The sequence below is a fragment of the Myotis daubentonii genome, chromosome 2, assembly GCF_963259705.1.
Source record: "Myotis daubentonii chromosome 2, mMyoDau2.1, whole genome shotgun sequence".
Lineage (NCBI taxonomy): Eukaryota > Metazoa > Chordata > Mammalia > Chiroptera > Vespertilionidae > Myotis > Myotis daubentonii.
In genome coordinates, this window is record NC_081841.1 from 56,300,166 (window position 1) to 56,327,900 (window position 27,735).

The 27,735-nt window shown below is 51.0% G+C and overlaps 1 protein-coding gene across 8 annotated transcripts; it reads left to right on the plus strand.

Annotated features, from left to right (window-relative positions):
* The first annotated feature begins 93 nt into the window (after positions 1-93).
* Positions 94-27,370, plus strand: IKZF4 (IKAROS family zinc finger 4). 8 transcript variants are annotated; one of them, XM_059683205.1, is made up of 11 exons: positions 94-874; positions 4,401-4,476; positions 4,639-4,719; positions 9,492-9,539; positions 14,620-14,713; positions 15,955-16,059; positions 17,020-17,280; positions 18,682-18,849; positions 21,777-21,926; positions 22,389-22,520; positions 23,591-27,370. In XM_059683205.1, exons 4-11 carry the CDS (start codon positions 9,519-9,521, stop codon positions 24,349-24,351), a joined length of 1,692 nt encoding a protein of 563 aa, XP_059539188.1. In that variant the 5' UTR covers positions 94-874; positions 4,401-4,476; positions 4,639-4,719; positions 9,492-9,518; the 3' UTR covers positions 24,352-27,370. The 8 variants fall into 8 exon arrangements, with proteins under 8 accessions (XP_059539188.1, XP_059539189.1, XP_059539190.1 ...); XM_059683206.1 differs by lacking the exon at positions 14,620-14,713 and having other exon boundaries at positions 9,489-9,539; XM_059683207.1 differs by lacking the exon at positions 14,620-14,713.
* Positions 27,371-27,735: the final 365 nt, after the last annotated feature.

The window sequence follows — 27,735 nt, forward strand, 5'->3', positions numbered from 1 at the left end:
GTGGTGACTTTTGGGACCTCTCCAGGCTGGGGAGTGAGCATGTTGCAGAAGGGCGGTGCATGGTACTGGGAGGTATCCTGAGATGACTCAAAACAAACGCTGGAGGAAAGGGAGAAAGCAAACAGGTGCAGGGAAGTCAAGAAGTGGGGCTTCCTTCCCTGCGGTCCGTCACTTCTTAGGAGACTAAGTAGCCAGGGCTACTTAGGAGACTGACCGCAAGACACCCCTCCAGAGAGAAAAAACTATTTGCCACCCCGAAGCCCCGCCCCCTCACTATTCTTACGCACTTGGCAGGAATGGCAACGAGCGCTAAGAGGTTAAAGTCAATGTTGTCTTACGAGGTTCAGGGACAAAATTTGGCCCTAGGGGCAGATGTGCCAGGACACATGAGGTGTCCAATGTGCGTCCAGTTTGCAAATTAGGTGCAGGTGAAGGGGCAATCTTCGGCTCTTGGCACGAGACCGAACCTTTCGGACTTCAGTCTTTCTGCGCTCAGCTACTCTCCCCTAGCTCTTCTCCCTTCTTTCCCCAGCAGTTTCCCTGGCTTGGGGGCGCTCGGTGTTCGGCCACGTCGCCTGTCGCCTGGTAGTGGGACCGGAAGTTGTTCAGGGGAGGGGAGACGGCTGGGATGGGGGGGTGTTTACCGGGGGGGCCGTCCCTCTTCAGGTGAAGCTGCTGATGGATATGGAGCCGCCGCCGCTGAGCACCCGGGACCCGGCTTCGGCCCGGTTGCCACCGCCTCAGTGACCCCCCACTCCCCCCCGCACTGGGCTTCCCGGGCCAGAGTGGGGGACCCCCGCCGCCCCGCCCCCATCTCCCCCAATACCGTCCCCTCGCTCACACCGCAGCCTGAGCGCGCGCGGAGCAGCCTCAGGTGAGTGAGGGGCGGGGCTTGGGCGAAGCGCGGGGGCGGGGCCTCGGGCGACGGGGCGGGGCCTGAGGGGCTGGGGCTGGAGGCGTGGGGGAGGTTTGACGCAGGGCTGGCGGCGAGGGGGTCCCCGTGTGGCTGCGGGCCCGAGGGAAAGAGGCCTTGGGGAGTTTGGCGCGGGGCCCAGCATTGGGGGGGCGGTAGCAGGGACCTAGGGGTGCTAAAAGGCGGGAGCTGGGTCAAGCCAGAGGACCAATGACATTCAGAGGCCGGCGTGCGAGAGGTCAGGGTACGGCTGGGGTGGACCGGAGGGACCGCGGAGAAAGGGAAAGCGGAGAAGGTACCTAGGGCGGAAAGCCAGGGACGCCAGGATCTGGTCGAGGTTTCAGGGAAGGACGGGCCTAGGTGGGAAAGATCGTGGAGACAGTGAGCAAAGTGGGAGACACGTGGCAGAGAAGAAACTTAAGGTGGAGTGAAAAGTGCTCTCTGGGTACCGTGTAGGGTGAGAAGTCGAGAGGACCCGAGAAGGAAGGTATACACGGCATGTGAGCCTAAGAAAGGAAGGTAACGGAGGAAGCCCTGGGTGGATCTGGGGGGTGAAGGCAGGGGGAGCGACAGACTTAGGAAGCAGGTCTAAACTAAAACAGCCCTCCGGGTGCCTCCTCACACAGCCCATCCAGTTGTTTTCTTCCCGTGGTCTGCTAGAGCTGTAAACTCTAGTTATTTTCTTCCCCCTTGTCTGCTGGTTGTAAACTCTCTCTTTTTGAATTTGGGATTTATTTTTATCATTACTGGCCCGGCCTGGGGCAATGAAATGCTTAATGGAACATGGACCTCTGGTTATGAGATGTGTAGGAAATAAGGTACATTTTTTCCCCTCTCCAAGGTCAAGAATTTACTAACTCTGCTCCCAGAAAGATTTGCTGCGTTACCACGTGTCCCGCTTTGCACACCTTCTTTTGCCTCAATCCCCTCTCTTGTAAGCAAAACTCTGCTGTTTGGACTCTTATTGACTCCCATTTACATGTCCAGCTGTGCCCTACTCTCCCTGCCCTAAGCACTCAAAGCATCGGAGGTAAGCGTGGCGGTCCTGACTCACTCACATGTCAGCTCTAGGTCTTCCATCATCATGGCCAAGCTGAAGGCCTTTGAGGCCTGGCTATCTCCCCTTACTGCTACTTGCTCACTTAGCCTGGGTGAAGTTCATGGAAGGTGTCTGACTACCTAGAATGTTTCCACTTAATATAATTCAGATTCTGAGGACAAGACCAGATAAAAGTTCAAATCAGACCATCTGAAAGTGTAGGGTCTTGTGTTAGGAGTATGCTTAATGCCTAGCCAGGAGTCCCTCTTTCCTTAATGGGTCTGCGAACCTTGCTTTGTGGTGTGTGGGGAACTTCAGCCTTCTCCACTAACAGCCTAAAACCAGAGAATCCAGACAACTCCCTAGGTCATGAGAACAGTCCGAAGAGTGGCTCCAGAGATAAAAATAAAGTCTTAAAAGAAGAAAATAGCCTTACCATTGGAAAGCAGGAGAGGTTTCAATAGCGCTTCTTGGGTGGGCCCCAGAGTGGTGGGAGCTGCCTTCACTTTGGCAGTTTCAGAATTATATCTTGTTCTAGTCAATAGAGGCTGAAGTCTCAAGCACAAAACATGATGTCTTTGTTGCTCACTGAGGGCAGTTAGTTCAATTGTAGCTTCTGGGCAGCCCCCTTCCTCACAGTAGGTTCAGGATACAGCATGTTTCAGGAGTTGGCTCAGAAATAAGTCCTGACTTTTTTTCCAGTAAAAATGCAACCGAAATTTTCTTCTTTATTTCCTCTTAATTTAAATCTGCAGCCCAAGGGGCGGGGGGGGGGGGGGGGGAGATAAATCTGCAGCCCATACTCCCCAACATGGGAGGAACATCCCACCTTTTACACCCAGTCTCTCCCCCACAACATCCACAAAGGAATTATTTTCTCTCAAACTGGCCATCTCTCTTCCCTCAGAACACATACAAAATAGCCAAGGAAACAATAAAGATAAATTATTGTTGGGCAGCTATTTCTAGCCTCATTGTACTTTGTGGAAACAAATAAGAGTGTGGGATCCTGTGGGTGTAGACAGTGCCACAGGCAGAGGGACTCCCTTCTGTTGGTCTCTTGACCCTGCTGGAGAAGGCTCTGAATTCCAGGCTGTTGGATTTGCATCCTCTTCTCAGAGAGCTGTGGACTCTGTATTGGAAACACAGAGACAAGTTCAAGGTTTATCAGATGAAAACATATAAGAAAGAGTAGTGGTGATGTGAATGGCCTGGTCCCTCTGGGGATAGCATCAATTTGTAAACTCTGCTGGAAGGATCATATATATGCTTGTATGATCCTTGAGCCAAGAAGCCCTGTTTCTACCTTAAAGATATTTAGTGAGTGTCTAGGTTGGCTTTTTCCTCAGGCCTATACTCGCTGAAAAGAAACATGGGAGCTAGAGGATTTTTTATTTTCCCATCTATAAACCTGTGTTTCTAGTTCAAGGATTTCAATCACTAAGATGTAAACCCCAAACTATTCATTTTATCACCCAAGAGAAAAGCAAGCAGGGTGGCCCCAAACCTTCCAGCTATGGCAAGATTTAACTTTATGCCACAATAGAAAGACCCCCAGACTGGTAATCTGGGTTCTATTTGTCCTACTTCTATCACTGACCAAATGGGTGACTCTGGGTTTAGTTTCTTCTTCAATTAAAAAACAAACAAAAAAAGACAACAAGAAATTGGAGATATCTCTCAACTCCATTCTAGCTCCAAGATTCTCCAGCTCCTAGAGTACCCCTGCTCCAAGGCCCTCCACATGAGGAGAGGCTTACCAAATTGGGGTGTCTGCACAAGGTTCTTCGTTATGGAGGAGCCTGAAAACATCTTTCTGGCCCAAACATCAGTGAGCTGTTTTGATCAGCATGCGTTAGGGACTTTTGTCCAGGATTGTCACCAAAAGCAATTGTTCCTATCTCTTCCACCTTTTTGCCACCCTACCCCAGTCAGAGTAATTAATTGAAACTTCTATGTAATTTTGAAAATTTTATTTGAAAGAGAGAAAGAAACCTTGATCAGTTGCCTCCTGCATGTCTTGATGTGCCCTAACCTGAAATCAAACCCGCCTCCTTTTGGTGTGCAGGACGACGCTCCAACCAGCTGAGCCGTACCCGCCAGGGCTCAACTTCTACGTGATTTCAAACTTCACCTGATATAGCTAACCCTGTTTTGGACATCTTTGGCTTCAAAACTGATCATTATAAAACTCAAATTGAATTCCCCTGCTCTACTTTCCCCAACCCTACCCAAACAAACAGCTGAACACAGTGACTGTGGGGCCTTTCTATATATTCAAGAGTGTAATCCAAAAAACTCAGTATCATCTCATGTGCATCAGACCTAGTGATTTAAACTGTTTAGTTTGGCCCTTTTCTTATTCCTAAAGTTCTGAAATGAGGTACAGGAGGGATAGGATTGTCTCTCCTCCCACCCATAAACCTTAGCTTTCTCTCTCTTCCACAGTGTACATGGGGAGGACAGGGGAGCGCAATGAACAAGAGAAAAGATGCATTCACCTGAGATCTAGGAGGAGACAAAGGTGATATTTTCCCACTGCCCGGGTGTTTTGTTTCCAGCTGTTACCCCTTCTTATTTTAGAGGCTGGCCATTCCTAGAGTGACCTGGGGACTCATCCCCTCTGCGCTGCTCCCCACGCACGTGGATAATGAAGCTGAGATGACTTTGTCTGTGTTACGTATAGACAGAAGGTGACCACCTACAGCTTGATGAAAAAATGAGGCAGATCTTTCTGCTGTACAGACAGACACAGGAGCTGAGAAAGGTTAGTGGGTTTCTTTCAGAGGGCGCTAGGTTGTCCCTAAAGATCATTTCAGAGCCACAAACTGCTCCATGTCCAGGTCTGTTTCCTTGAGAGGGGTGTGCAGTCAGGTTGCAGACCATGCCTAATTCCACCTCTTCCCTCTACCCTCCACCTCTTCCCCCTCCGCAATTTTGAAAAGCCTTGGCAGAGAGCAGAGCCAGCTATGTGATTCCAACCTGGTTTTTCCCTGTTTGTTCAGTTCAGAAAGGAACAGGAAGGAGAGTGATAGTGTGGGTTTGGTCTATTTGTAGTACCTGAAGTCCTCCCTCCCAGGCATGTGGGAAGGTCTGTTTGTTAATAATCACTGGGCTCTATCTGCCTCAGATCCCAGGTCCTAAGGCAGACCAGAGAAACAATTTCCACTTCTCCCTGCTGTAGTTCAGGACTAAAAATCAAACAATGGCATGGGTTCTTGACACTCTCCACCTTCATCCTCTATCCCAACAATATCCCCCTCACTGCCTAGGCTACATGGAGTGTGTTTAAATTTCAATTTTGGAGTGTCACTGGGTCAAACCGTTTTCCTTGGAGGATTTGAGGAGTTTTAATTCCTCATGATATCCATCTTATTTCAGGTTTTCAGAGCCACTACATAGAGAAAACTTAACTTTCTGACATTTTTGTCACCAGTAGAACTGCGGGAATGTTTTTGAGGAGATGGGGATGGTAGTTGATGCCTGACCTGACCTTGGGAGCCAGACTTTGGATTGATCCTCACCTGCTACTTGTCAGGAAGTGTGATTGGAAATCTGTCTGGGAGGGATGCCCTTTCCTGTTCATATGTGACATCGTGTTGACGGGAGAAAGCCAAGGCCATGGAGGACTCTTGTTATGGTGCCAAGTGGATTCAAAAGAACAGAGAAAAAAATATTTGTCTACAGAGATTACAGTGACCAGCCTTTTCTCTGTCCTCACAGAGATACTTCCTTTTGAATTGGGAGGCTAGCTGTTTCTAGTCGTTCTGTATGCAGCTCGCTAAACAGAATTTGCCGTACATAGTGTGCCTACCTCTATCACTGAATCTGTGTTGCTATGAAGCCAGTTTCCTCCCGAGATCTCGGAGCCAAACCTGTCTGGTGTAACTAACTTCTCGGTCCTTGTACCTCCTCCCCCTGTGGTATGTCTCCAATTGGCACTGCCTAATTTGACCCAGTTCCTCTAAGGCAGTGGTTCTCAACCCCTAATGCCTCGACCCTTTAATACAGTTCCTCATGTTGTGGTGACCCCCAACCATAAAATTATTTTCGTTGCTACTTCATAACTGTAATGTTGCTACTGTTATGAATCGTAATGTAAATATCTGATATGCAGGATGTATTTAGGCGACCCCTGTGAAAGGGTCGTTCAACCCCCAAAGGGGTCACGACCCACAGGTTGAGAACCGCTGCTCTAAGGGGACACTAAGATCTGCCTGCCTGGCCAGGCAGGGGAGGAGGTGCTTTGAGGGATGGGGAGCGGGAAGGTTGGGAGGGATGTGCCACCTGGGGATTGAGCAAATAGTGAAGTTCATCTACTGATTTGTTCCTCAGAATACCAAGACAGAATCTCAATGCCCTCTGGCTTCCGGGTTACCAACTGGTATTTAGACCAGTTAGAGGCGGCTAAAGACTTGTTTTGCCCAAGATGTGTCATAGAGCACCTGTTAAAAGGAATTAAGAAGCAGAAGAGCTGCCCTAGCCGGTTTGGCCCAGTGGACAGAGTATCCGCCCAAGGACTGAAGGGTCCCAGTTCAATTCTGGTCAAGGGCACGTACCTCAGTTGCAGGTTCGATATTCCTCTCACATCAATGTTCCTCTTATCTCCCCCTCCCCTCCATTCTTTCTAAAAATCAATGGAAAAATACCCTCCACTCTCTCTAAAAATCAATGGAAAAATGTCCTTGGGTGAGGATTAGCAACAACAAAAATGATAAAATAAAAAAAGAAGCAGAAGAGCTCAGTTTACTTAGTTTACTTCTAGGAACAAAGTCCAACTCAAACCAACTCCTTCAGATCCTTTTGGAATTGTTTTGGGGCCACTTGGGCAGGTGTCCAAGAGTGACAGCCAGGGCTAGCTGGATGCTATGCTTCAACTGCTCTGCCCACCTAGTGCTTGTCTAGCTAGCCCCTGGTTCCCTCTCTCTCTCTCTCTCTCTCTCTCTCTCTCTCTCTCTCTCACACACACACACACACACACACACAATTGCATTAGCATATTTCTTGGTAGAACCTGTTCAACTTGTTCTTTCTTTTTTTATTTTTTATTTATTTTTTTTAAATATATATTTTATTGATTTTTTACAGAGAGGAAGGGAGAGAGATAGAGAGTTAGAAACATCGATGGGAGAGAAACATCGATCAGCCGCCTCCTGCACATCTCCTACTGGAGATGTGCCCGCAACCCAGGTACATGCCCTTGACCGGAATCGAACCTGGGACCTTTCAGTCTGCAGGCCCACGCTCTATCCACTGAGCCAAACCGGTTTCGGCTGTTCTTTCTTTTTAAGTAACAGACCCCACTCCCACAGGGATCACACCAAAGGAAAAGATGCCTTATGCCTTAATTGATGTTAGAACCAGGAAAAAGCAAGTGATCCATGAAGGCCTTGAGTAATCTGGCTTTTGAAAGGAAGCAAGATGGTTTAACGAAGAGAACACATCTCGGAAAGGCAGGAGACGTGTATACATTTTCCTCAGTCTCACCATGAGCCCTGAGACAAGCCACTTAACTGCAATGAGCCTCAGTTTCTCCAAGCAGAAAACTGAGAAACTCCTACTCACTTTGCTTCTCCTGCACTCGGGGGATCAGGAGGTTCTAGGGAAGTCACCTGTGGCATCTTGAACTTTGCAGTGATATTGAACAATCCCAAAGGGCAATTATGGAGCTAATGGTTTGGAAATGAAAGCGAGTACCAGGCCGCCCTCTCCCATCTTTGGATCTCTGACCACTGCAAGTTCTCTGGCTAATTCCAGAAGGTACAAGTTCATTAACCCCTGTGGACTTGGGCTCTTTTAATCATTGCCCCTAAGGGAACCTTTTAAGGAACCACTTGTTAATGTGGCTTGTCTGGTTCCAAAGCTCAGTACACCCCAGGGAGGACTTAGAGAAATGTTTTGTCCAGACCCTGTCTTCGTGGGTGAGACTAGCAATCTCTCTGATTAAATCTAAGGGATTTGCTTTGGGAATGTTTCAGGCTTTTCCATGAGAGTTTTTAGAGACGTATGATGTCTCTCAGAACTAGACAAGAATAACCCAGGTGGGGATGCCCTGTCCGAGTGGCTCAGTTATTGGAGCGCTGTCCCATATTCAATCCCCAGTTAGGGTATGTGCAGGAGGCAACCAATAAATATTTCTCTCTCACATCAATGTTTCTCTCTCTCTCTTTTTCTCTCCCTCCCTTTCTCTCTCTCTAAAATCAGTAAAGCCCAGCCGGTGTGGCTCAGTGGTTGAGCATCAACCAGTGAAGCAGGAGGTCACAGTTTGATTCCCTGGTAAGGGCACATGCCCAGATTGTGGGCTTGATCCCGAGTGCAATGTGCAGGAGGCAGCAGATAGATCAATGATTCTCTCTCATCATTGTTGTTTCTATCTTTCTTTCCCTCTCTCTCTCTGAAATCAATGAAAATACATTTTTAAAAAACAAATGTTTTTTTAATCCTCAGGTAAGGATTAAAAAAAAAAAAAAAAAAAAGGAATAACCAGGGAGGGGAAAGAAGCAGAAAAATAAAAAATAGATTTTACCCCTGTGTGCCCTTCAGAACCCCCACCCCCACCCCTGGCTCTATCAATATAATATTATAAGCAAACCAAATTTGCATCTACCTGCCTCAGTGAGATCCTTCAAAACCAAGAGTCTTGGAGGCAGCTTAGGCTATTCATTTCCTTGCCCCACTCTTTTTATTTTATTTTTAAATTAATTTCAGAGAGGAAGGGAGAGGGAGAGAGAGATAGAAACATCAATGATGAGAGAGAATCATTGATCAGCTGCCTCCTGCACACCCGCTAGTGGGGATCGAGCCGCAACTAGGGCATGTGCCCTTGACTGGAATTCAGCCCAAACCCTTCAGCCCAAAGGCCAGTGCTCTATCCACTGAGCCAAACAGGCCAGGGCTAACCTGCATTGCAAATTCAGGGTCCCCCCTTCTTTAAAAGCAATAAGCATATCAAAGTATTGACAAGAAGGTGGGGAGGGCCACTTAAAGGTTTAATTTGTTTATCTACCTTCAGTAGAGAACTCTCCTCACTGAACCTGCGGTGGGCTGCTCTCCTCCACCTTCTACTTTCCTGTCCTCTCCCTCCTGCCACACACACAAAACAGAATCCCTTGAACGACTGAATCCTGCCTCCTCCTCTTACTACTGCCCCACCCTTAACAAGGTATAGAGCCCTTATGGAACTTTCTTTTTGCCTCTCAAGGGCTGGGCTGAGCTGAGCTGTAACCTGCCTCATTTCCTACACATTAGCTCCACCCACAAGGAAAGGGTCTCCTCTCAGAACAACACAACCAGGACCACTCTGAAATGAGAGCATTTCCACCCCAGAGCCTGGGAAACACAAGGTGTGGGTTGGAGGAGGCCCCAGGGTTTGTAAGTCAGGGTACATTGTCTTCCTCACCAGGATAAGGGATGAGGTTTTTCTTCTTCAGAGCACACTTAAGTGATCTTTTAGTTTCTTGCTAACTCCAGGATGTTAGAGAGAAACCTCTTCCCTCCCCAGTTCTGGCTTCTAATAGCAGCTATTTTCTTTTTCAGCAGAATCTAAGATGGACATAGAAGACTGCAATGGCCGCTCCTATATGTCTGGTATGCCCTCTTGTGCATTCTCTTTGTAAGGGGCTGGGAGCAGACACCCCTGTAGAGCAGCGCCTTCAGCCCCGCAGACCTCTGAGTGCCCTAGTCACAGAGCCGACACCCACACTTATTAGTGCTTGATAGTAATCATTTATTTTGGTCATTTTACATTCCTTCGTGATTTTCTTCCCAGGCTTCTTGGGTGATAGGAGAAGGGAATAAGAGAGGAATATGAGTAGAGACTATTAGAGAGGAATGATTTGAGGCAAAGAGATGGGAGGAAGATGTAGTTCCTTCTGTTCTCTGAAGTCGCCAGCAAACATGATATTTAATAGAGAGTAGAGCAGGGTTTCAAACCTCAAAGGCCTGTGGGGGCGGGGTGGGCAGATGGGTATATAAATGAATGACCTGGGTTAGAACAATGAGCAGAAGAGAATGGCGGGGACTGTCATGAACTGGAAAACATACGTCCTTCCTCAAGGAGCAACAGCTCTTCAGTGTCCGTGTGGGAGTGTGTGTGTGTGTAGCCAGTGTGGCCAAAACTTCCAATTGTTTAAGAGAAATCAAAAATCCAGATTTTATATAAAAATAATGACCCAATTTAAAAAGAAAATGTTTCATGGGGCAAACCAAACTTATCTATAGGCTGAATTTGGCCAGTGGACCAATGGCTTACAGCCTTTGAAGTGGAGATACAGCGCTCAATTCTCCTTTCCCCCAATCCTTTTCAACGATCAGAACATACAGCTTGTCATATCTGCCAGATACTCTTACTGAGGCAGAAGAGATCATCGCTCATGGTATGCCTGGCTTTTAGAGATAGGAAAGTTATCAGGATGCTCTCAGAGTTTAACAAGGTGAAAAGAAAGGAGGAACTTTATCTGGCTCCCGCGCTGAGGGTATAGGAAAGGGCCCAAGACAGAGTGTGTCTAAGATGGAAGGAATCGTTTTTTTGGGCCATTAGCATGCCAGGGCAGGGAATGATTATACGAGGTCAGGGAAGCCAGAATTGGGTTTTCACATGATGAGTATCCCCCTCAGATATTCAAGCACCATTGTAGAAGTGACCTCTAGCTTTTTTTTTTTTTTTTTTTCCCTCAAGTGGGACTTGTGGAGGAAGTATGGGCATGCACTGAGGGAGATAGCAGGGTGGATCAGGCACACATTTAAGAGTCACTGACAACTCCTGGGTAATGTAAGGGAAGACAACTCTGACCCGTTTTTCATTTCAGGAGGGAAGGAATTGGAATGGGCAAGGGCATTCAGTACCTGCCACGTCTGGACAGGGTGACAGGGAGCAAGGGGACTGACATAACTGAAAGAGGCTTTATTGGTTTGAAAGCCATAGCCTTTCTGAGGAACCAGCCAACCCTCCCACCTCCTGCTCATTAAGCCCATTCAGAAAACCACTGCAGAGCAACAAGCACACTCAGGACCCTGCTTTATTGCCGGGGACCGCTCAGGCGGATGAAAACCAGTCCCTGCTCCATGGTAGGCAGAAGAGAAACCAGGAAGGTGGGCGAGGAAATACGACAGGCTCTTTTCAGCCCTATCTCTGGAGAATCATGGATATTAGAGGAAAATTTCTGAGGGTGTTTGCTTTACTGTGCTATGAAACCAAACTTCCCCTGCTTTCAGCAGGTTGGCATGTCCTGTATAAGTAGAGGCCTCTGCACAGGATGGCTTTTTGGGTGAAAGTAGAGGTCAGCCACCTCTTACCGGTGTTTTGAGAATTCTAGATGTCAGCAGCTACCTTAGAGAGGGAGAAGGGAAAACCCAGATAGGGCCAACATGAGCCCTGAAAAGTAGCGGCCCCTGCAGAACTGAGCATGGCCGAGACAGTCCACCCGCGGGCCATCTGACCCATCTCTCCTGGAGTGATATGGAGGCAGCGGGGGAGGCTGACGCAGTGCACACCCTCCCAAAGCACCCCAGTGGCTCCTGCGAGGCCATCCCAGCTCTTCTGCCTCCACACCCGGTGGCCTTTCCTCGCCTGGCCACTTGATGAAGGGCGTGTCTCTCCTGTTCTTCACCCGGGTTTTCCCACCTCACAGAACCCAGTTCCGAAAGCCCATCTTTTCTAAAGGTGCAGAGGATTCCCTCCTGGGGGGGGAGAGGGAAGAGTCATTGATTTACCATCCAGAGCCTCTCCCCTCCCCATTCCCTCTCTCCAGGGAAGCCGAGTTGCTGGGACCGGCGCAGACAACTGTTTGAGCAGTGCTTGTCCCAAGTTTTCTGGGACCCTGAAATGTTCAAGGGAACCTCAGTAGAAAGAGATCCAGGGGTAGGCAGCCCAAAGTTTCACAGCCCCTCCCACCCCCAAATTCTTGGAATCAGAAAACCTAGTCTCCAAAGTAGGTCAGCGCGTCACTGAGCAGCTCCTCTGGAAGGGAAGGGAGCGGAGGCCTTGTCTTGAGGGCGGATTCATCCAGGGCTGCAGGCAGGCAGCCGGCCCCAGGGGCACCGGCCGGGCGGGGCGGCGGGCAGACTAGACCAGCGTTTTGCCCGGGATCTGAAAGGGCTCAGGGCCACAGAGCCACACCGGCCTGAGACCAGACTGTGCTGAGCCCTCTCACCGCTGAGAAGGAGGGAACTGTCCGTCCCCAGATCCGACAGAGCGACCTCCCTCCTGGAGGAGGAGGGAGAGGAGGGAATCAGTGCCTGAGTTTGGTGGGGGAGGGGCTTTCTGCGGATCGGAGCGCCTTGAAGCTGCCCCACGTCCTGGGCCCCATGACCTCTTGGGGCCTTGGCCTCCCCAGCTGGCGGAGGATTGGGCCTTCCCTGGGGGCCCCCTTTCTCCCTCCCACCCCGAGGGCCCATCCATCTCTCTCTCGCACACACTTGCTTCTCTCAGGCATTTGTTGTGCAGTTCCTCTTTGTCTGCTGGGCACGAGGGCAGGCATCTGCCTCCCGCTCCCTGTGCACACCCCCCACCCCCGCCCCTGCACTGGCTTGGGAAAGAGATGCTGTAGCCTAGCACCCCCCCCCCCCAGACACACACATATACATTCCACATTCTCTGCAGCCCCCTCCTCAAGCACATCCAAGCGTTCTCTCTCTCTCTCTCTCTCTCTCTCTCTCTCTCTCTCTCTCTCTCTCTTTCACGCACACACACACACACTCACACACACACACACACTCACATGCATACACCCTGGGCTGAGCTCTTGCTGGCTGCAGCCGTGGGCCCCTGCTCACCGTGCCGCCGCCGCTGCCTGCGAAATGACGGCGGTTCCCCTCACTTCCAGGAATCCACGCTTCCTGGAAGGTGAGTGGCTGGGCTCACCCCTGCCTGCCACCGAGACGCAGACATGCACACACCACCCGCACCCCCTCGCCGTTTCCAAGGCGGCGGCCGCGCTCGCACCCCGGGGTCTCACCGGCCAGGGAAGGATAATGTAAGTCCAGGCAGAAGGCGGTCAGCGGCGGGGGGCGAGGGGGTGCCGGGGCGAGGGAGCCGATGCCGCCACAACTCCCGAGACGGAGGAGAGGCAGAGGATGGGGGCTGCGCGTGTGTGGCGGGGGAGGGGGCGTTCCTCCTCGCACCCGCCGAGGATGGGAGAGGGTGTTTGGTGTTGCTAAGCGCAGGCTGCGACTTGGACAGTGGGAGCTCGTGGTGACATCTTGATTAGGCCTTGGGGACAGCTGCGAGCCGTCCCGGGGAAATGCCGGGACAGAGACGGCCCGGGTGGGCATGGGTAGCGGAGGGTCGAGGTGAAGAGGCGCCTTGGCAGCAGATGCCTCCGCCTGGAAGGGAGATGCGAGGGGCCTCGGCTTCCTCCCCACAATAGAGCCGGGGATGGGCGGCTCTCCCTGCTCCCGGACCCGCTGCTCGCCGCCGGCAGCTAGCATCCCGGCACCTTGGAGCTGCTGGGCAAGAAAGGGAAAGCGGTAGGACGCGGTCCCTTGCGGAGGAGCGTGGAGGCTCTCCCGCTTCCCGGCCATCCCTAGAAGGAGCCCCTCGGAGGCGTTAGGAAGGGCAGCAGGAGCAGGCGGCGGACTCCCTCCTTAGCTTGGGGGATGTGTCTCCCTCCTGCCTTTCTGCCCCGACTCACCTCCTCGTGCCTCTGAGGTGAGCCTCATGATTTGGCTTTGCCCTCCAGGGGTCCAGGCAATCGATGATGACTCTGACCAAGAAAATGTCTCTGAGACCTGAGAGCAGCCTTCATGCTTGGCTTGGGCAGTCTGGGGTTTCCTGGGAGTCCCAGGCATTTGAAATTCCCTCACTGGGGTTTCTGAGGCTGAGAGGAGAACTGCTGAACTTCCCAAATCTGATTCTAGTCCCCTTCTCCCCTTCGCTGGGGCCCCATGAAGATTGTTGTCTATGCCCCGGAATGATTGACTTGTCTGCATTAGCCCCTTGAAGTAGCCCTGAGCCTGCTTCCCCTCTGGCCTTGATCCTCGGGAGGCCAGCGGCACCAGAGAGCCTCCTGAACTACTGACGTGATCCTGGGGGCACCTGCTCCTCCTCCTGTTCCCAGGCCATAATAGGGAGAGCCACAGAGGATATTCCCCCAAATGTCGCTACCTATCCCTTTAAGGGTATTTCTCCCATATATCAAGGCTCTGGCCCCAAGAGGCAGCTTCAATCTAGTAGGCTGGGACCAGTGATGGACTTCCAGGGAGCTCCTACTCCCTTCAGGGTCAAGGACTCGGGGCCAGGGCCCAGAGAGAGCCCTGCTCTTCCCCGTTGCTAACATCGAGAGATTTAGGGCAAGTCAGCACTAAAGATTGAAAAGGAATGAGAAGATGCCCTTTCAACCCTTCTCACCTCAGTAAACCCTCTGCGTAGTTTAAATGACATATTTTAAAACTGGGTCTGGGTCTCCAAGTCTCAGCTCACACTGAGATGCTCACTTTGTGATATGTGTGTGGTTCTGATTTGGGCAACGTTTGTAGATAACCATGGCTCATCTAAAGAGCCCCAGCTGGGGAAACTCGGTTTTAAGCCATAAAGCTTTCCCTATAGGTAGTAAACAATTTCCTTAGCCTTTGATGGGATCGCGTGCGGGAAATGGGACTTTTAGGAGAGGATATGAATGGGAAATGGTCCCGAAGTCCTGAGTGGTTGTTTTCTTCCCACTGACCAAAGCTGGAGAGGGATCCCTCAGGAGGGTGTGCTCCGGATTTCTTGCCTCAGGCCCAAGACTCCAACCATTTTATAATGGAATCTTTATTTTGTGAAAGTAAGTATGTTCATAGCTGGGAAATTTCGTAAAGTACTAATAGGTGGATTTTAGGGATGAATTTTAGGGTTTCTCTCTCTCTCACTCTCTCTCTCTCTTCCATATTTAGGGCTGTCTGCACACATCCATGCATGTTCATGTTAGCAGATACTGTAGAGGCTATGAGTATGTTTATCCCAGTAGGTATGTTCTCTATATGTGTATCTACATATGTGATCTTGTCTGTGTCTGTGTGTGTTTGTCTACATGTGCTTTATTTCACCTATGTATTTGTGTAAATGATTGTGGGGAGGAGGGATTTTTTTTATATCTTTAGGTGTGTTATCTGATTTTTTAAAAGATATATGAACTTCTCAAAAAGCATTTTTACAATGCAATTTGTCAACAAGTTAAAATGAATATAATGAAAATAAACTGATTATTTCACTGTCAAGGGAATACCAAGTTGTAAATATCTGATTGGAGTCATATCAAATAGGACGCTTTCTAGAGTAGTCAAATTTCGCTAATTTTAGAAAATCTAATGGGCCCAGCTGCCCCCTCCTGAAACGGTGAGACCCAGTTGGCTGGGTAGGTGGTGGTTAAGGACATGGGCACTTCTTTTTTTGTGATCAGCTTCCAGTTCTACCACTACTGGCTAGATAACCTTGGGCAAGTAATGCAGCCTTTTTTGTGCCTCAGTTTCCTCACCTGTGAAATTAGGATAATATTGGTACCTACTTCATTGGGTTGTTGCAAATGAAATAGTTCAATTAAGGTGTATGAACATTGCCTGGCACATAGTAAGCACTCAGTTCATGTGAGCTGCCATCGTTATGATTGCTATTATTATCATTAGATTTAGGGACAATTCCAGCCGCCCCTCCTGCAGATCCCGTACCTGGTGTTGGGGGCTCCGGAGAGGAACAGTAGGGAAGAACCGGCTGTCCTGAACGCCTCCCTGCTGAGGCCCCCATTTTCCTCTCTGCCCCGGCCCGCCCAGCCCCAGCCCTGCTTCCTGTGGACGTCAGGCAGTGATGCTCTTCCCCTCAGGCCTAGATAAAGGTAGGGTGGGCAAGACCCAGCCACGGAGCTCGCGGAAGTCAGCACGGGCACCCAGGCTGGGCAGGGCACAAGGTATGGTGCCAGCGTCCAACACGGCCTTGTACAGGGCTACAAGATCAATGTAACTGAGTTTTGAAAAGATGAGGCAGTTTACTAATGGCGACAGCTTCACCTGCCCTCTTGCTCTCTCCTCTAAGGTAGCGGGGACTCATCTCTGGAGAAGGAGTTCCTTGGGGCCCCAGTGGGGCCCTCGGTGAGCACCCCCAACAGCCAGCACTCTTCTCCCAGCCGCTCACTCAGTGGTAAGTGCGCCCCCCCTCCCCTCGCCTGGCACAAGGCGTCCCTGTTTGTGTTTGGCCCTCGATTCATCTTCCATTGGCAGCCATTTCCCCATCGCTGCCTCCCTCTGGTTTCCTGCTCAGAGTCTCTCAAATCACTAAGGAGCTCCGTGTCTGGGATTTCCCTCACTTCTGAAAGAAGAATGAACTCTCACTGCCAGGCAAGGGTGGAATTCACAGAGGCTTGGGTGGGATTAAGGTAAAGGCCCCAAAGAGAAAGTCTGGAGTGAGAATAGCAGGTCAATAGCAATGGGCACGAGCTGGAGGTAGACAGGAAACAGACATGAGAAGGGTCTCCTCATCACCCCCCTGAGTCTCCTGCCCAGAGGGTCCCCAGGACTGCCTCTCCTCAGCTGGCCCCAGATCTGTGACATTCTCCAAATGGTTGGAATAGCCAGGAATGTAGGTCAGAGCTAGAGCCAAAGCTTTCTCCTCAATGGCTCCCCCTCCTCCATCCCCCTCCGGTTGTGATGGAGGGGAGGAGAGGGGCTCAGCCTTACGGGGTGGGAGGAGAATGTAGGCCGTGTCGGTCTCCCAGTTTTACTCTCTCTTTAGCCCTGTCTCTTCGGACTTCTAGGACTGTTTTCCTGACACTGTTATTTGCTGGCTTCCTGCCCAGGGCCAAGTCAGACATCTTTCTTAATGACAAGAGAGCGGAGAAATAGGCTCCCCTTAGCTTCCTCCTCTCCCCAGTGCTTTTCCCTCGAAGCCTATTTGCCTGACCGGTGGGGTAGGAGGACAAGGTTGCTTCGGGTCCCAGCAGGACCCTGGTGTCACCACTCTGGACACCTAGGGTAAGGCCTCCTTTGAAGCCTGAAGGCCTCAGGGCTCAGAGACTCCTTTGGACTCGGGAGGGCCATTCTGGCCTGGGGGAAGGCTCTCCCCTTTGCCGGTCTCTGTCCTAAACACCATCCCACCCTCCAGCCAACTCCATCAAGGTGGAGATGTACAGCGATGAGGAGTCGAGTAGACTGCTGGGGCCAGATGAGCGGCTCCTGGAAAAGGACGATAGTGTGATCGTGGAAGACTCGTTGTCGGAGCCCCTGGGCTACTGTGATGGAAGTGGGCCAGAGCCTCACTCCCCTGGTGGCATCCGGCTGCCCAATGGCAAGCTCAAATGTGATGTCTGTGGCATGGTCTGCATTGGACCCAACGTGCTCATGGTGCATAAACGCAGTCACACAGGTGAGTAAGCCAGGGGACCAGGGAGGAACTCCCACGTGGGCCCGAGAGGCAGAGGCAGTGCTGGGAGGCCATGCCTGGGTGGGGTAGCCTCGGAAAGGGAAGGGTCTCTCCTGGCACATATCCTAGCTGAGGGAGGGGAAAAAGGGTTGAAATTCAGCCTCCCTGAATGCCTATACTTTCCTGGCACTTTCTTCAGCTCTTATTATAAAGAAAAGCCAATACTCTTCTGAGGAAGTGAGGGAGGGGAAAGTCTTGTAGCCTCAAGAAGGATCCTAGCTCTGGCCAGGTGGCGCAGTTGGTTGGAGCATCATCCCATACACCGAAAGGTTGCGGGTTCGATTCTGGTTCAGGGCACATACCTATGTTGTAGGTTCAATCCCCAGTCAGGGCACATATGGGAAGCAACCAGTAGATGTTTCTCTCTCTCTCTTCTTTCCTCTCTCTGAAATTAATTTTTTAAAAATATCCTTGCCCTAGCTGGTTTGGCTCAGTGAATAGAGCGTCATCCTGTGGACTAAAGGGTCCCGGGTATGATTCCAATCAAGGGCACATGCCCAGGTTGCGGGCTTGATCCCCAGTGTGGTGCATGCAGGAGGCAGCCAATCAATGATTCTCTCTCATCATTGATATTTCTATCTTTCTCTCCCTCTCCCTTCCTCTCTGAAATCAATAAAAATATATTTTAAAAAACCAAACAAACAAAAAAACATATCCTGAGAGCATCAGCCTGTGCACCAAAGGGTGGTGGGTTCGATTCCCGGTCAAGGGCATGTACCTGGGTTGCAGGTTCGATCCCTGGCCCGGTTGGGACACATGCGGGAGGCAACCAATTGATGTGTCTCTCTCACTTTGATGTTTCTCTGCCCCCCCCCCCCGCCCCACTCCCTTCCACTTTCTCTAAAAATCAATGGGAAAAAATATTCTCAGATGAGGATAACAACCAAAAAGCATATCCTCGGGTGAGGATTTAAAAAAAGAGAGAGAGGAGGATCCTATACCTAATGGGGATAGGACTCCTGGGTATTATTTAGGCCCTCCCATTGATGAATAAAGAAAAAATACGGAATATAGAAGCCTCTTCTCAGCTTCCTTGGGCTCTGGGCTCCTGCGGCAGTGAGAGCCCGATGGGGCTTGGTTTGTGATAAGGGTCTTTCGGCCCCATGTCACAGGCCTAGTGCGCTTCTCCCTGCCACAGCCCCTTACCCACACCTTCCCAGGATCAGACTGCCCCAGGGATCTGTATTAAGCAGGATCAGTATGAGTGGCACAGCCCTGCCTCTCAGAAATGTGTTCTGAGCCCGTTCCCTGAGCCAGTGTGGGGCAGGGGTGGGGGTGGGGGGGCTGGGTTCAGCCTCCAGAGTCCCTCACAGCCAGTCCCCGGCACCTCTCTTTCCCTCGCAGGCGAAAGGCCCTTCCACTGCAACCAGTGCGGAGCCTCCTTCACCCAGAAGGGGAACCTGCTGCGCCACATCAAGCTGCACTCCGGGGAGAAGCCCTTCAAATGCCCCTTCTGCAACTACGCCTGCCGCCGGCGGGACGCGCTCACTGGCCACCTCCGAACACACTCGGGTCAGTGACCTTTCCAGTGGGAGAGGGGGAGGTGGGACCCCAAGACACCCCACGACTTCTCTTGTCTCTGTGGGATGCCGTGTCTGTTCTCCAGGAGGGCAGAGCACCCCCGGAGTGGACAAGGCCCTGCCTCTGTAACCCTCCTCCGGGCAGCAGCCCCGTGGAACATGTGGGGGACTCTGATGAGGCATTTTGCCTCTGCCACACTCTGTAACGTGGAGAGCAAAAGGAGCACAGGCAATGTTCTTGGGTCTTAACAGTCACCCTTCCCTGCCTGACTATTTTTATTTTTATTTTTTAATATTTTTATTGATCTCAGAGAGGAAGGGAGAGGGAGAGAGAGATGGAGAATCACTGATCGGCTGCCTCCTGCATGCACCACACTGGGGATCGAGCCCGCAACCCAGGCACGTGCCCTTGACCGAAATCGAACCCAGGACCCTCTGTCCACAGACGAAGCTCTATCCACTGAGCCAAACCAGCCAGGCCATGCCTGATATTTTTAAAGGTCACGCTGATGCAGAACCATCTGTGCCCCGTCACCCCCCACTTCTGAGCACCAGCGTGACCCCTCCTTCCCTCATATCTGCCCCAGGCCCCACACTTGTCACCATCTTTGCCCGCTTCTGTCCTCTCCTTGACTTCCTCCTGGTTCCTGAAAACATCCACGGGCCTCCCAAACTGGAGGAAAGGAAGCCTACGAAGATGACCCCATTTCTGTTCCCCATCCCAAGAGGCCATCACCTGGCCAGGAGCGAGAGCGAGTGCCCGGAGCTCAGGGTTCGGAACGGTGCCCGGGAACTGGACTGACTCGATTTTCTAGCCCAGCCCAGACTGAATCAACAACTGCCTAGTCAGCTGGACAGATAGCACTTTTGAAGCCTTTTACTAAGTTTTGAGCTTTGGGCTTGGACTGGGGAAAAGGTCAGGAGCTGAGCTGGCAGGAAGGAGGGAGCTCAAGACTGGGAAAAGGAGGACGGAGGGCAGAGGGTAGAGAATTAGTAGGGTCTGTCCTTGGAACCGTTCTTTGCTATTTTTCTCTTTTCCTAAACTCTCATGGGCCAGGATTTAAAGGGACAAAGTGATCACCTCCCCACCCTCTACTTTTCCCAGCCACCTACCTTGCTCTCACCTGGGAGCTGGGACCCCTTTACCTCTGTGTATGTGGAGGAACAGCAGAGAGAAAGAGCATCATTGACCCATGCTTTATCCTCTACAAAGCATTTCACTCGTCTCCTCATGTGATCCTCATGACAATTCCGAGGTAGATGTTACTATCTCCATTTTGCTGACAAGGAAACTGAAAAAGAAGAAAAGATTTGCCAGTCACAGAGCTATTCTTTCTGCATCCTCACTGGAACCCCATCAAGGTCCTGGGGAAAGGGCCCCCCCCCCTGCTAGTTTGGAACAAGGGTGGCTTGGCCCCTAGAAATCTTACCAACAGCAAGGCAGGGGTCCGGGTGGGCTTGGGAGGTTCTGTAGGAGATTATTGGGGCCAGAAGAAGACACGGATATACTATTGGGTCCCGTCTTTATGAGGTGCTTTCTCTTACAACCCACACTATAAGAAAAAGAGGGCTCCTCTCAGATGTGAAAACATTCTCCTAACATCAGAGTCTTAGGTCAATGGGGTCTGTGACTTTAATCTCATCCCACAAACACCGAGCAAGAGCAAGATGGTAGTAGATTGGTTGAGTCAAGGTGCAGGTCAGGCATGGGCCGGGAGAGGGTTCCTGGAGATACTTCTCCTAGCCCCTGCTCAGTAGTAGCAAGACACATAAATTAAAATATACAATACCTTGTTTCTCTCACTTTTTTCTCTCCTCTCACAAACATCGTCTCTCAAAAGCTGTCTTTCAAGGAAGTATCGATCTCAGTCTTCCCAATCTTTTCTCTTCACTAGAAACAAAATCCTTATTTCCTGTTCTTTAAAAAAAACACCTCCAAAGTTGTTCTCTTCTTTTTATATCTTCTCCATTGTTTTCTTCTCTGTTCTGTTATTCTTTTTCTCTTCTCAAAGTTCTCCATCAGGTGATGGTTTTTCTGGGGCTCTCTTTGTATCTCAATGTAGAACGACAGAAAGAATAATAAGCAGCAAAACTGGGCTGGTAGTAGAGGTAAAAAAGGACAAGCAGGTCAGTGAAAACTGCCCCTCCCCACGTCAGCAGATCTCAGGACTCTCATTTCTGTCACCCCAGCCCACCAGTTTCCCCCAAACCAAATCAGATAGTTCGTAAGCAAAAAATCCCCTTGTCTGGTAAACAGCGCTGACACCGCCTGCCACGTGGAAAGGTTAAACCACAGTGTGGGCCTCAGACTCTGAGATCCTGGGGTGGGGCCAGCCTGCCTGCCAGGGATGATCCCCTACCAAGTCCCTGGGCTCTTCTTTCCTCTGAGCAGCAATTTGGCCATCTTTTTTGTTGTTGTTGTTGTTAATCCTCACCCAAGGATATTTTTTTCATTTATTTTTAGAGAGAGTGGAAGGGAGGGGGCGAGACAGAGAGAGAGAAACATCAATGTGAGAGAGACACATCGATTGGTTGCCTCCCACCCCCACCCGACCAGGGTTGGGGATCAAGCCTACGACTGGAATCAAACCTGGGACCCTTCGGTCTGAGGGCCGATGCTCTATCCACTGAGCCAAACCGGTGAGGGCCATTTGGCCATCTTCAGTCTTATCAGCAATCCAGTGCTACATGACCTGGGTGTCCCCTCTCGCTTCCCATAGCCGCCACTGTGCCTCTTCTCTGAGGTTCGGTCATCTGCCCATGCTCACAGCTGCAGTTGGGGAAGGGAAGACAAGCAGAAGAATTCGATGGAGCAGGATCCCTTCCTCCTCAGTGTCCCTTGGCTCCTAGATGGCTGTGTAGAGCCAGGGCACTGGGAAAAGTAACCTTGATGCTACTTGCTTCCTCTCTCCTGCACAGTCTCCTCTCCCACGGTGGGTAAGCCCTACAAGTGTAACTACTGTGGCCGGAGCTACAAGCAGCAGAGTACCCTGGAGGAGCACAAGGAGCGGTGCCACAACTACCTGCAGAGTCTCAGCACTGAAGCCCAAGCTCTGGCCGGCCAACCAGGTGGGCTGTGGGCAGGACTACGGGGGAGTTGAGGGCAGAGCGGAGGGAGGGAGTACAGGACAAGGGTGATTCCAGCTCTTGCCTGCACAAGGGGTGAGGTCCATGGGGAAGGGACAATTACCTCAGTAATTAGGGTGCCGAGCACCCCAGTTAGTGCAGAGCCCCTGGTAAATGCTGCAGAAGGACCCAGAGATAGGGGAGGATTTGATCTATGCTCTTAGTCTAATGGGAGAGAGAGAGAGACTACAAGCAAGTATAAAATTGAGGGTCAGATGTATATAATTGTCCCCAAATTATCTAACCTGTTGCTGGGATGATAATGAAGTAAGCTGACCTAATTTCCCAAGCATCAGGTATGACCTTCCGTGGCTCCTGACCTGCTGGTTTTCTCCAGGAGAAGGCTGCTGGGCCAGTGCTACCCCTCCTCAGCTGCTACTCCCTGTCCCCACCTCCCCCCACTAGGTGATGAGATACGTGACCTGGAGATGGTGCCAGACTCTATGCTGCACTCATCCTCTGAGAGGCCCACATTCATTGATCGTCTGGCCAACAGCCTCACCAAACGCAAGCGTTCCACCCCCCAGAAGTTTGTAGGTAAGAGTCCAGTGGTAGAGGAGACATCAACTTTAAGCCATAGCTCATCTGTATCTGAGCTCTGATGGCCATTAGACCAGTTGAGTCTGGAGATTTGATTGAAGGAAAGAAAGCAGTCTGGTCCTCAGAATCTATCCCCAAAATAGAAGCAGAATAAAGAGGGAGAAAGTACCTCGAGAGGGTGGAAGGGGTTAGTGTTGAGGGCTCATGTGGTGGTTTTAGAAGAGAGTGTCAGGGTTCTCCTAGTTTTTGAGAATAGCAAGGACTTAAGTCTGTGGGGACTGAGACCTGGGCCCTTTGAGTCAGAGGGAAGAGGCGAGTATGAGGACCTCACCTGGCCCAGCTGTCCAAGGACCTGGAGCTTTATAGAGAACTAGAGGCCCGGTGCACAAATTGGTGCACGGGTGGGGTCCCTAGGCCTGGCTGGCAATCAGGGCCATTCAGGGCCGGGCCGATGGGGGCCTGCTGGCCGAGGGGAGAAACGGGGCTCGGGAGATTGGCTGCTGGTTCCGAGGAGGGAGCCGGCCCTCAGCCCCCCGGGAAAGGGGCCGTGTCCACTGCCGCCCACCCCCAGTTCCCTGTTCCAGCTCGGGGCCCAAAGGCCCCAGCAGGGTCGGGAGAGGAGGCAACGGTTCGCCAGGCCAGGCGCAGAAGAAACAGAGGCCAGACACCCTCGCTGCCGCCAGCCGTGGGAGGTTGGCCGTAGGAGTGCACTAACCACCAGGGGGCAGCTTCTGCATTGAGCGCCTGCCCCCTGGTGGTCAGTGCACGTCATAGCAACCGGTTGACCAGTCGTTCCGGTTGTTCTGGTCATTACGGTTGCTTAGGCTTTTATATATATAGATATAGATAATGCAAGAATGATAAAGATCAGTGGCCCGGGACTGAGACCTCTAAGATTATAGCCCAGAGTTGGAGAGCAGCCCCACAAGGGACCTAACTGCCAGGGAAGTAAGTGAAGAGCGGTCAATCATGTGATAGCCATCCTGTGGGTAAGAAGACAAAGGCATCATCCTGGGGAGCTCAGGAATCCTCCATGCCCAGCTCTGCTGAGAGCCTCCTCTCCACAGGTGAGAAGCAGATGCGCTTCAGCCTCTCGGACCTGCCCTACGATGTGAATTCGGGTGGCTATGAGAAGGATGTGGAGCTCGTGGCACATCACGGCCTGGAGCCTGGTTTTGGAGGTTCTCTGGCCTTTGTGGGGGCAGAGCACCTGCGTCCCCTCCGCCTCCCGCCTACCAATTGCATCTCAGAACTCACGCCCGTCATCAGCTCTGTCTACACCCAGATGCAGCCCCTGCCCGGTCGACTGGAGCTTCCAGGATCCCGAGAAGCAGGTGAGGGACCCGAGGACCTGGCTGATGGTGGTCCCCTCCTCTACCGGGCCCGAGGCCCCCTTACTGACCCTGGAGCATCCCCCAGCAATGGGTGCCAAGACTCCACAGATACAGAGAGCAACCACGAAGATCGGGTTGGGGGGGTGGTATCCCTCCCTCAGGGCCCCCCACCCCAGCCACCTCCCACCATTGTGGTGGGCCGGCCCAGTCCTGCCTACGCCAAAGAGGACCCCAAGCCACAGGAGGGGTTACTGCGGGGCACCCCAGGCCCCTCGAAGGAAGTGCTCCGGGTGGTGGGCGAGAGCGGCGAGCCCGTGAAGGCCTTCAAGTGTGAGCACTGCCGCATCCTCTTCCTGGACCATGTCATGTTCACCATCCACATGGGCTGCCACGGCTTCAGAGACCCTTTCGAGTGCAACATCTGTGGTTACCACAGCCAGGACCGGTATGAGTTCTCTTCCCACATTGTCCGGGGGGAGCACAAGGTGGGCTAGCAGCCCATGCCCTCCCCTCGGCTCGCCACTCCCTTGCCCCACCCACAGGAGGCTAGCCCTGTCCCCACCACATCCCAAGAAGTTGTGCTGTGTAGCCCCACCACTGGCTACCTAACTTCACACTTGACCCTGAATCTTTCTCACCTGTCCTTCCCCCTGACTGATTCAAGCATCGTGATGAAACAGGTTTTTGCTTATGTTTCTCCTTTTTCTCTTACCCTCTCATCCCAGCATACTCAGAGTTATTTATTAATATAATTAGCTGATTTTTCTTTTGCATTTTTTAACTTCTATCGGTCACTTGCCACTCCTCCATCCTCTTGCTCACAGTCCCCTTCCCCTTTAGGCCTAATTTTTCTCTCTTTGTTCTGGCTTTCTCCAACAGCCCCTGGGGTGGGAGGCTCCTCTTAGTACTAAGAGACCTTGAACTTCTTGCGTTAAGTCCTCACTTTTGCATTGCGTGATGCTTCAGTTTTGATGCTGATAGCTCCCTCTGGCCCTACCTTAGCTCTGTGGCATTATATCTCCTCTCTGGGACCCTTCAGCCCGGGACTCCATACCTCTTGTGCCCTCTCACCTTAGGCAGCTTGCACTTTTCTTAAACAAAGGAAGAATTCCCTCATTTGGAAGTAGGAGGGGCTGAAGACATTCTCCCCAGTCACTGTGGGACTGAGGGTCTTGACCGCCCCCTAGTAACAAGAGTTTCCCAAAGCCCACATTCAGGATCTCCCTCTAGGATGTGATATATCTCCTCCCTCTTCTCGAACAACCCCCAACACTGCTCTACTTGCTTCAACCTGCCAGTCTACTCGGTGGTAGCTTTGCTCTCCTTGGAGTGCCCCAATTTTATATTCTCAGGGGCCAAAAGGCTAGGTCTGCATCCTCTGTCTCTGACACGTTGGGAGCCACAGGTGCCTAATTGGGAACCAGGGCATGGGAAGGGGGTCGTTCAAAATTCTCCTTACTCTCCCACCTCTCAAACTTCTTCACTCTAGTGACCTCCCTAGGCTCTCAGGGACTCCTGCAGTCCCCGTCCTACGAGAAACCAGTGGGTTGCTGCCTGAAGACAAGGGGGTATCTCAGCCCCTCGGTCACACTGCCTTCTTCTCTCCCCACCCAGCAGGATTCACCCTCGGGAGGAAAGAGTGCCTCTTTTCTCTCTTCTGATTTTCAGTGTAACCAAAAATTATCCCAGGACGAGCAAGGGCATGTGCCCCTTACCCTGTCCCACTCTTGTCCCAGCAAGAATGGGGTGGGCACAACTAGAAGGGGGCCACCTGTGACTGCCCCCCTTCTACACTCAGCTCCCAGATGTAGGGCAGGAGGGGCACCCTCCTCCTGGCTACTGCAGAGACCCTGGCTATCTGGGTAACCTGGTTAGCGAGAAGGGGCAGGAGGAGACACAGCTCCACTGCAAGTGGCGGTCTCTCTACCAGAGTTCCCTGCCCAGGGCCACAGCCATCCCATTCTCTGCTTCCTCGAGATTCAAACCAAAGGCTGTTTTTCTATATTTAAAGAAGAAAAAAAAAAGTAGAAAACCAAACACAACACCTCACAAGTTGTAACACTTGCTCCTTCTCTCTCCTTTTTCTTCCTTTCCATCTTTCTTTCCACATGTCCTTTCCTTATTGGCTCTTTCGCCTCCTACTTCTCTCACTCCCTATCAGGGGTGAATTGGGGGTTGCTAAAGGATTGGCTAAGGAACAGACCCTGGGATTGGGGCTCTGAGAAGAATCTACGTTACCCCCTTGGGGGAAGGAAGACACTTAAAAAATTTCTCCTCTTCTTCCTTCTTTTTCTCCCCCATTATGTGGTCTCTCCCAGAGAACCAGATTGTCAGGGAGGGGCATTGTGGGTTGATCTTTCCTCCTTGACAAGGTAGCAATAAACAGATGCTGCCAAGGGCAGAGGATGGGGGAGTGATCTGGGAGGAGAGTGGTCTCTAGAGAAGGGGAGAGTTTTCTCATCAGCAACATAGGAACTGACTCCTTTCTTCAGGATGGCAGCAGAGATGAGATTAATATCCGGGTTCTCCTCAATTGTTCTGATTGTTGAACCCCTTCCTGGTAGACCTACCACCTCTTCTGTGTCTGCTGTATCTTTGGTAACACCTCATAAGGACTAGTCCCTTCTGGGGTATCAGAGCCTTAGGGTGCCACCATCTCCTCCCCCCGTCAGATTTGGCACCTATAACCTCCTGGAGCATGAAGGACTGTGCTCCGAGGCTGTGCTCTGAGCCCATGAGAGCAGAGACTGGAAGGCAAGACCAGGTGCTAAGGAGGGAGAGAAGGGCACTCCGTCTCTCTCCAGACCATCACTGCACTTTAACCAGGGTCTTAGGTACAAAATCCTGCTTTCTGGAGCCTTTCAGCTCTGGAAACTCAAACACTCTCACGCTCTCTCTCCCAACTCCTTTTGCATAAAAAAGAAAAAAGAAAAAAATACATGGAAACCCACATGGAGAAAAGAGGTGTTTTCCTTTTATATTGATACTCAAATTAACACCACACACAAAAGAATTTCTAAATAGACACTTTTCCAGATCTTTGTTTTCTCGTGTCAGTGTCCAAGCTGCAGGTGGGATTTTGTAATACTTCTGGCAGCTTCTGTCCTTGTGTAAATAATATATATTATATATATTTTTAATTAGAAGTTATGAAGAACAAAAAAAAACAAAAACACAGAAGCAAGTGCAATACCACCTCTCTTCTCTCTCTCTCTCTCTTCTCTCTCTCTCTCTCTCTCTCTCTCCCCCAGGGTTTCATTTGTAGCCTATGCTTGGTGTCTCCTTGGACCTTATCCCTTCATCTCCTCTTCCTCTGATTCCCCCGCCCTGCCCCCTTTTTAAAGAGTTTTTCTCCTTTCTCAAGGGGAGTTAAACTAGCTTTTGAGACTTACTGCAAAGCATTTTGTATATGTAATATATTGTAAGTAAATATTTGTGTAATGGAGATATACTACTGTAAGTTTTGTACTGTACTGGCTGAAGGTCTGTTACAAATAAACATGAGTAATTTAACACCCTGGTTGTTTTTGCAGATTTCCTTTGCCTTGTTTTTCTACTTGGGGTGGGGGGCGGGGGCAGAGATCTTTGCAGCATGTTGTACTAACTACTAAACATTTTGAAAGTAAATAAGTCTAAGATTGAGAGGAAACCGAACAAGAATATTCAAGCTGTTGCTACAGAAGAATTTTCAACCTAGATTGGGAAGTAGAAGAGATTTTCCTACCAGAAGTGCCTGCAGGGTAGGAAAGAAAGCCAACATGCCTATCTATCCAAAGCAGAAATTTATCAAACATTGTTGTTGAGTAACTACTGTATGCAAAACACATTATATGCTCAGGGACAAGTTATAATAACATGAACGATGTTAATGACTTCTT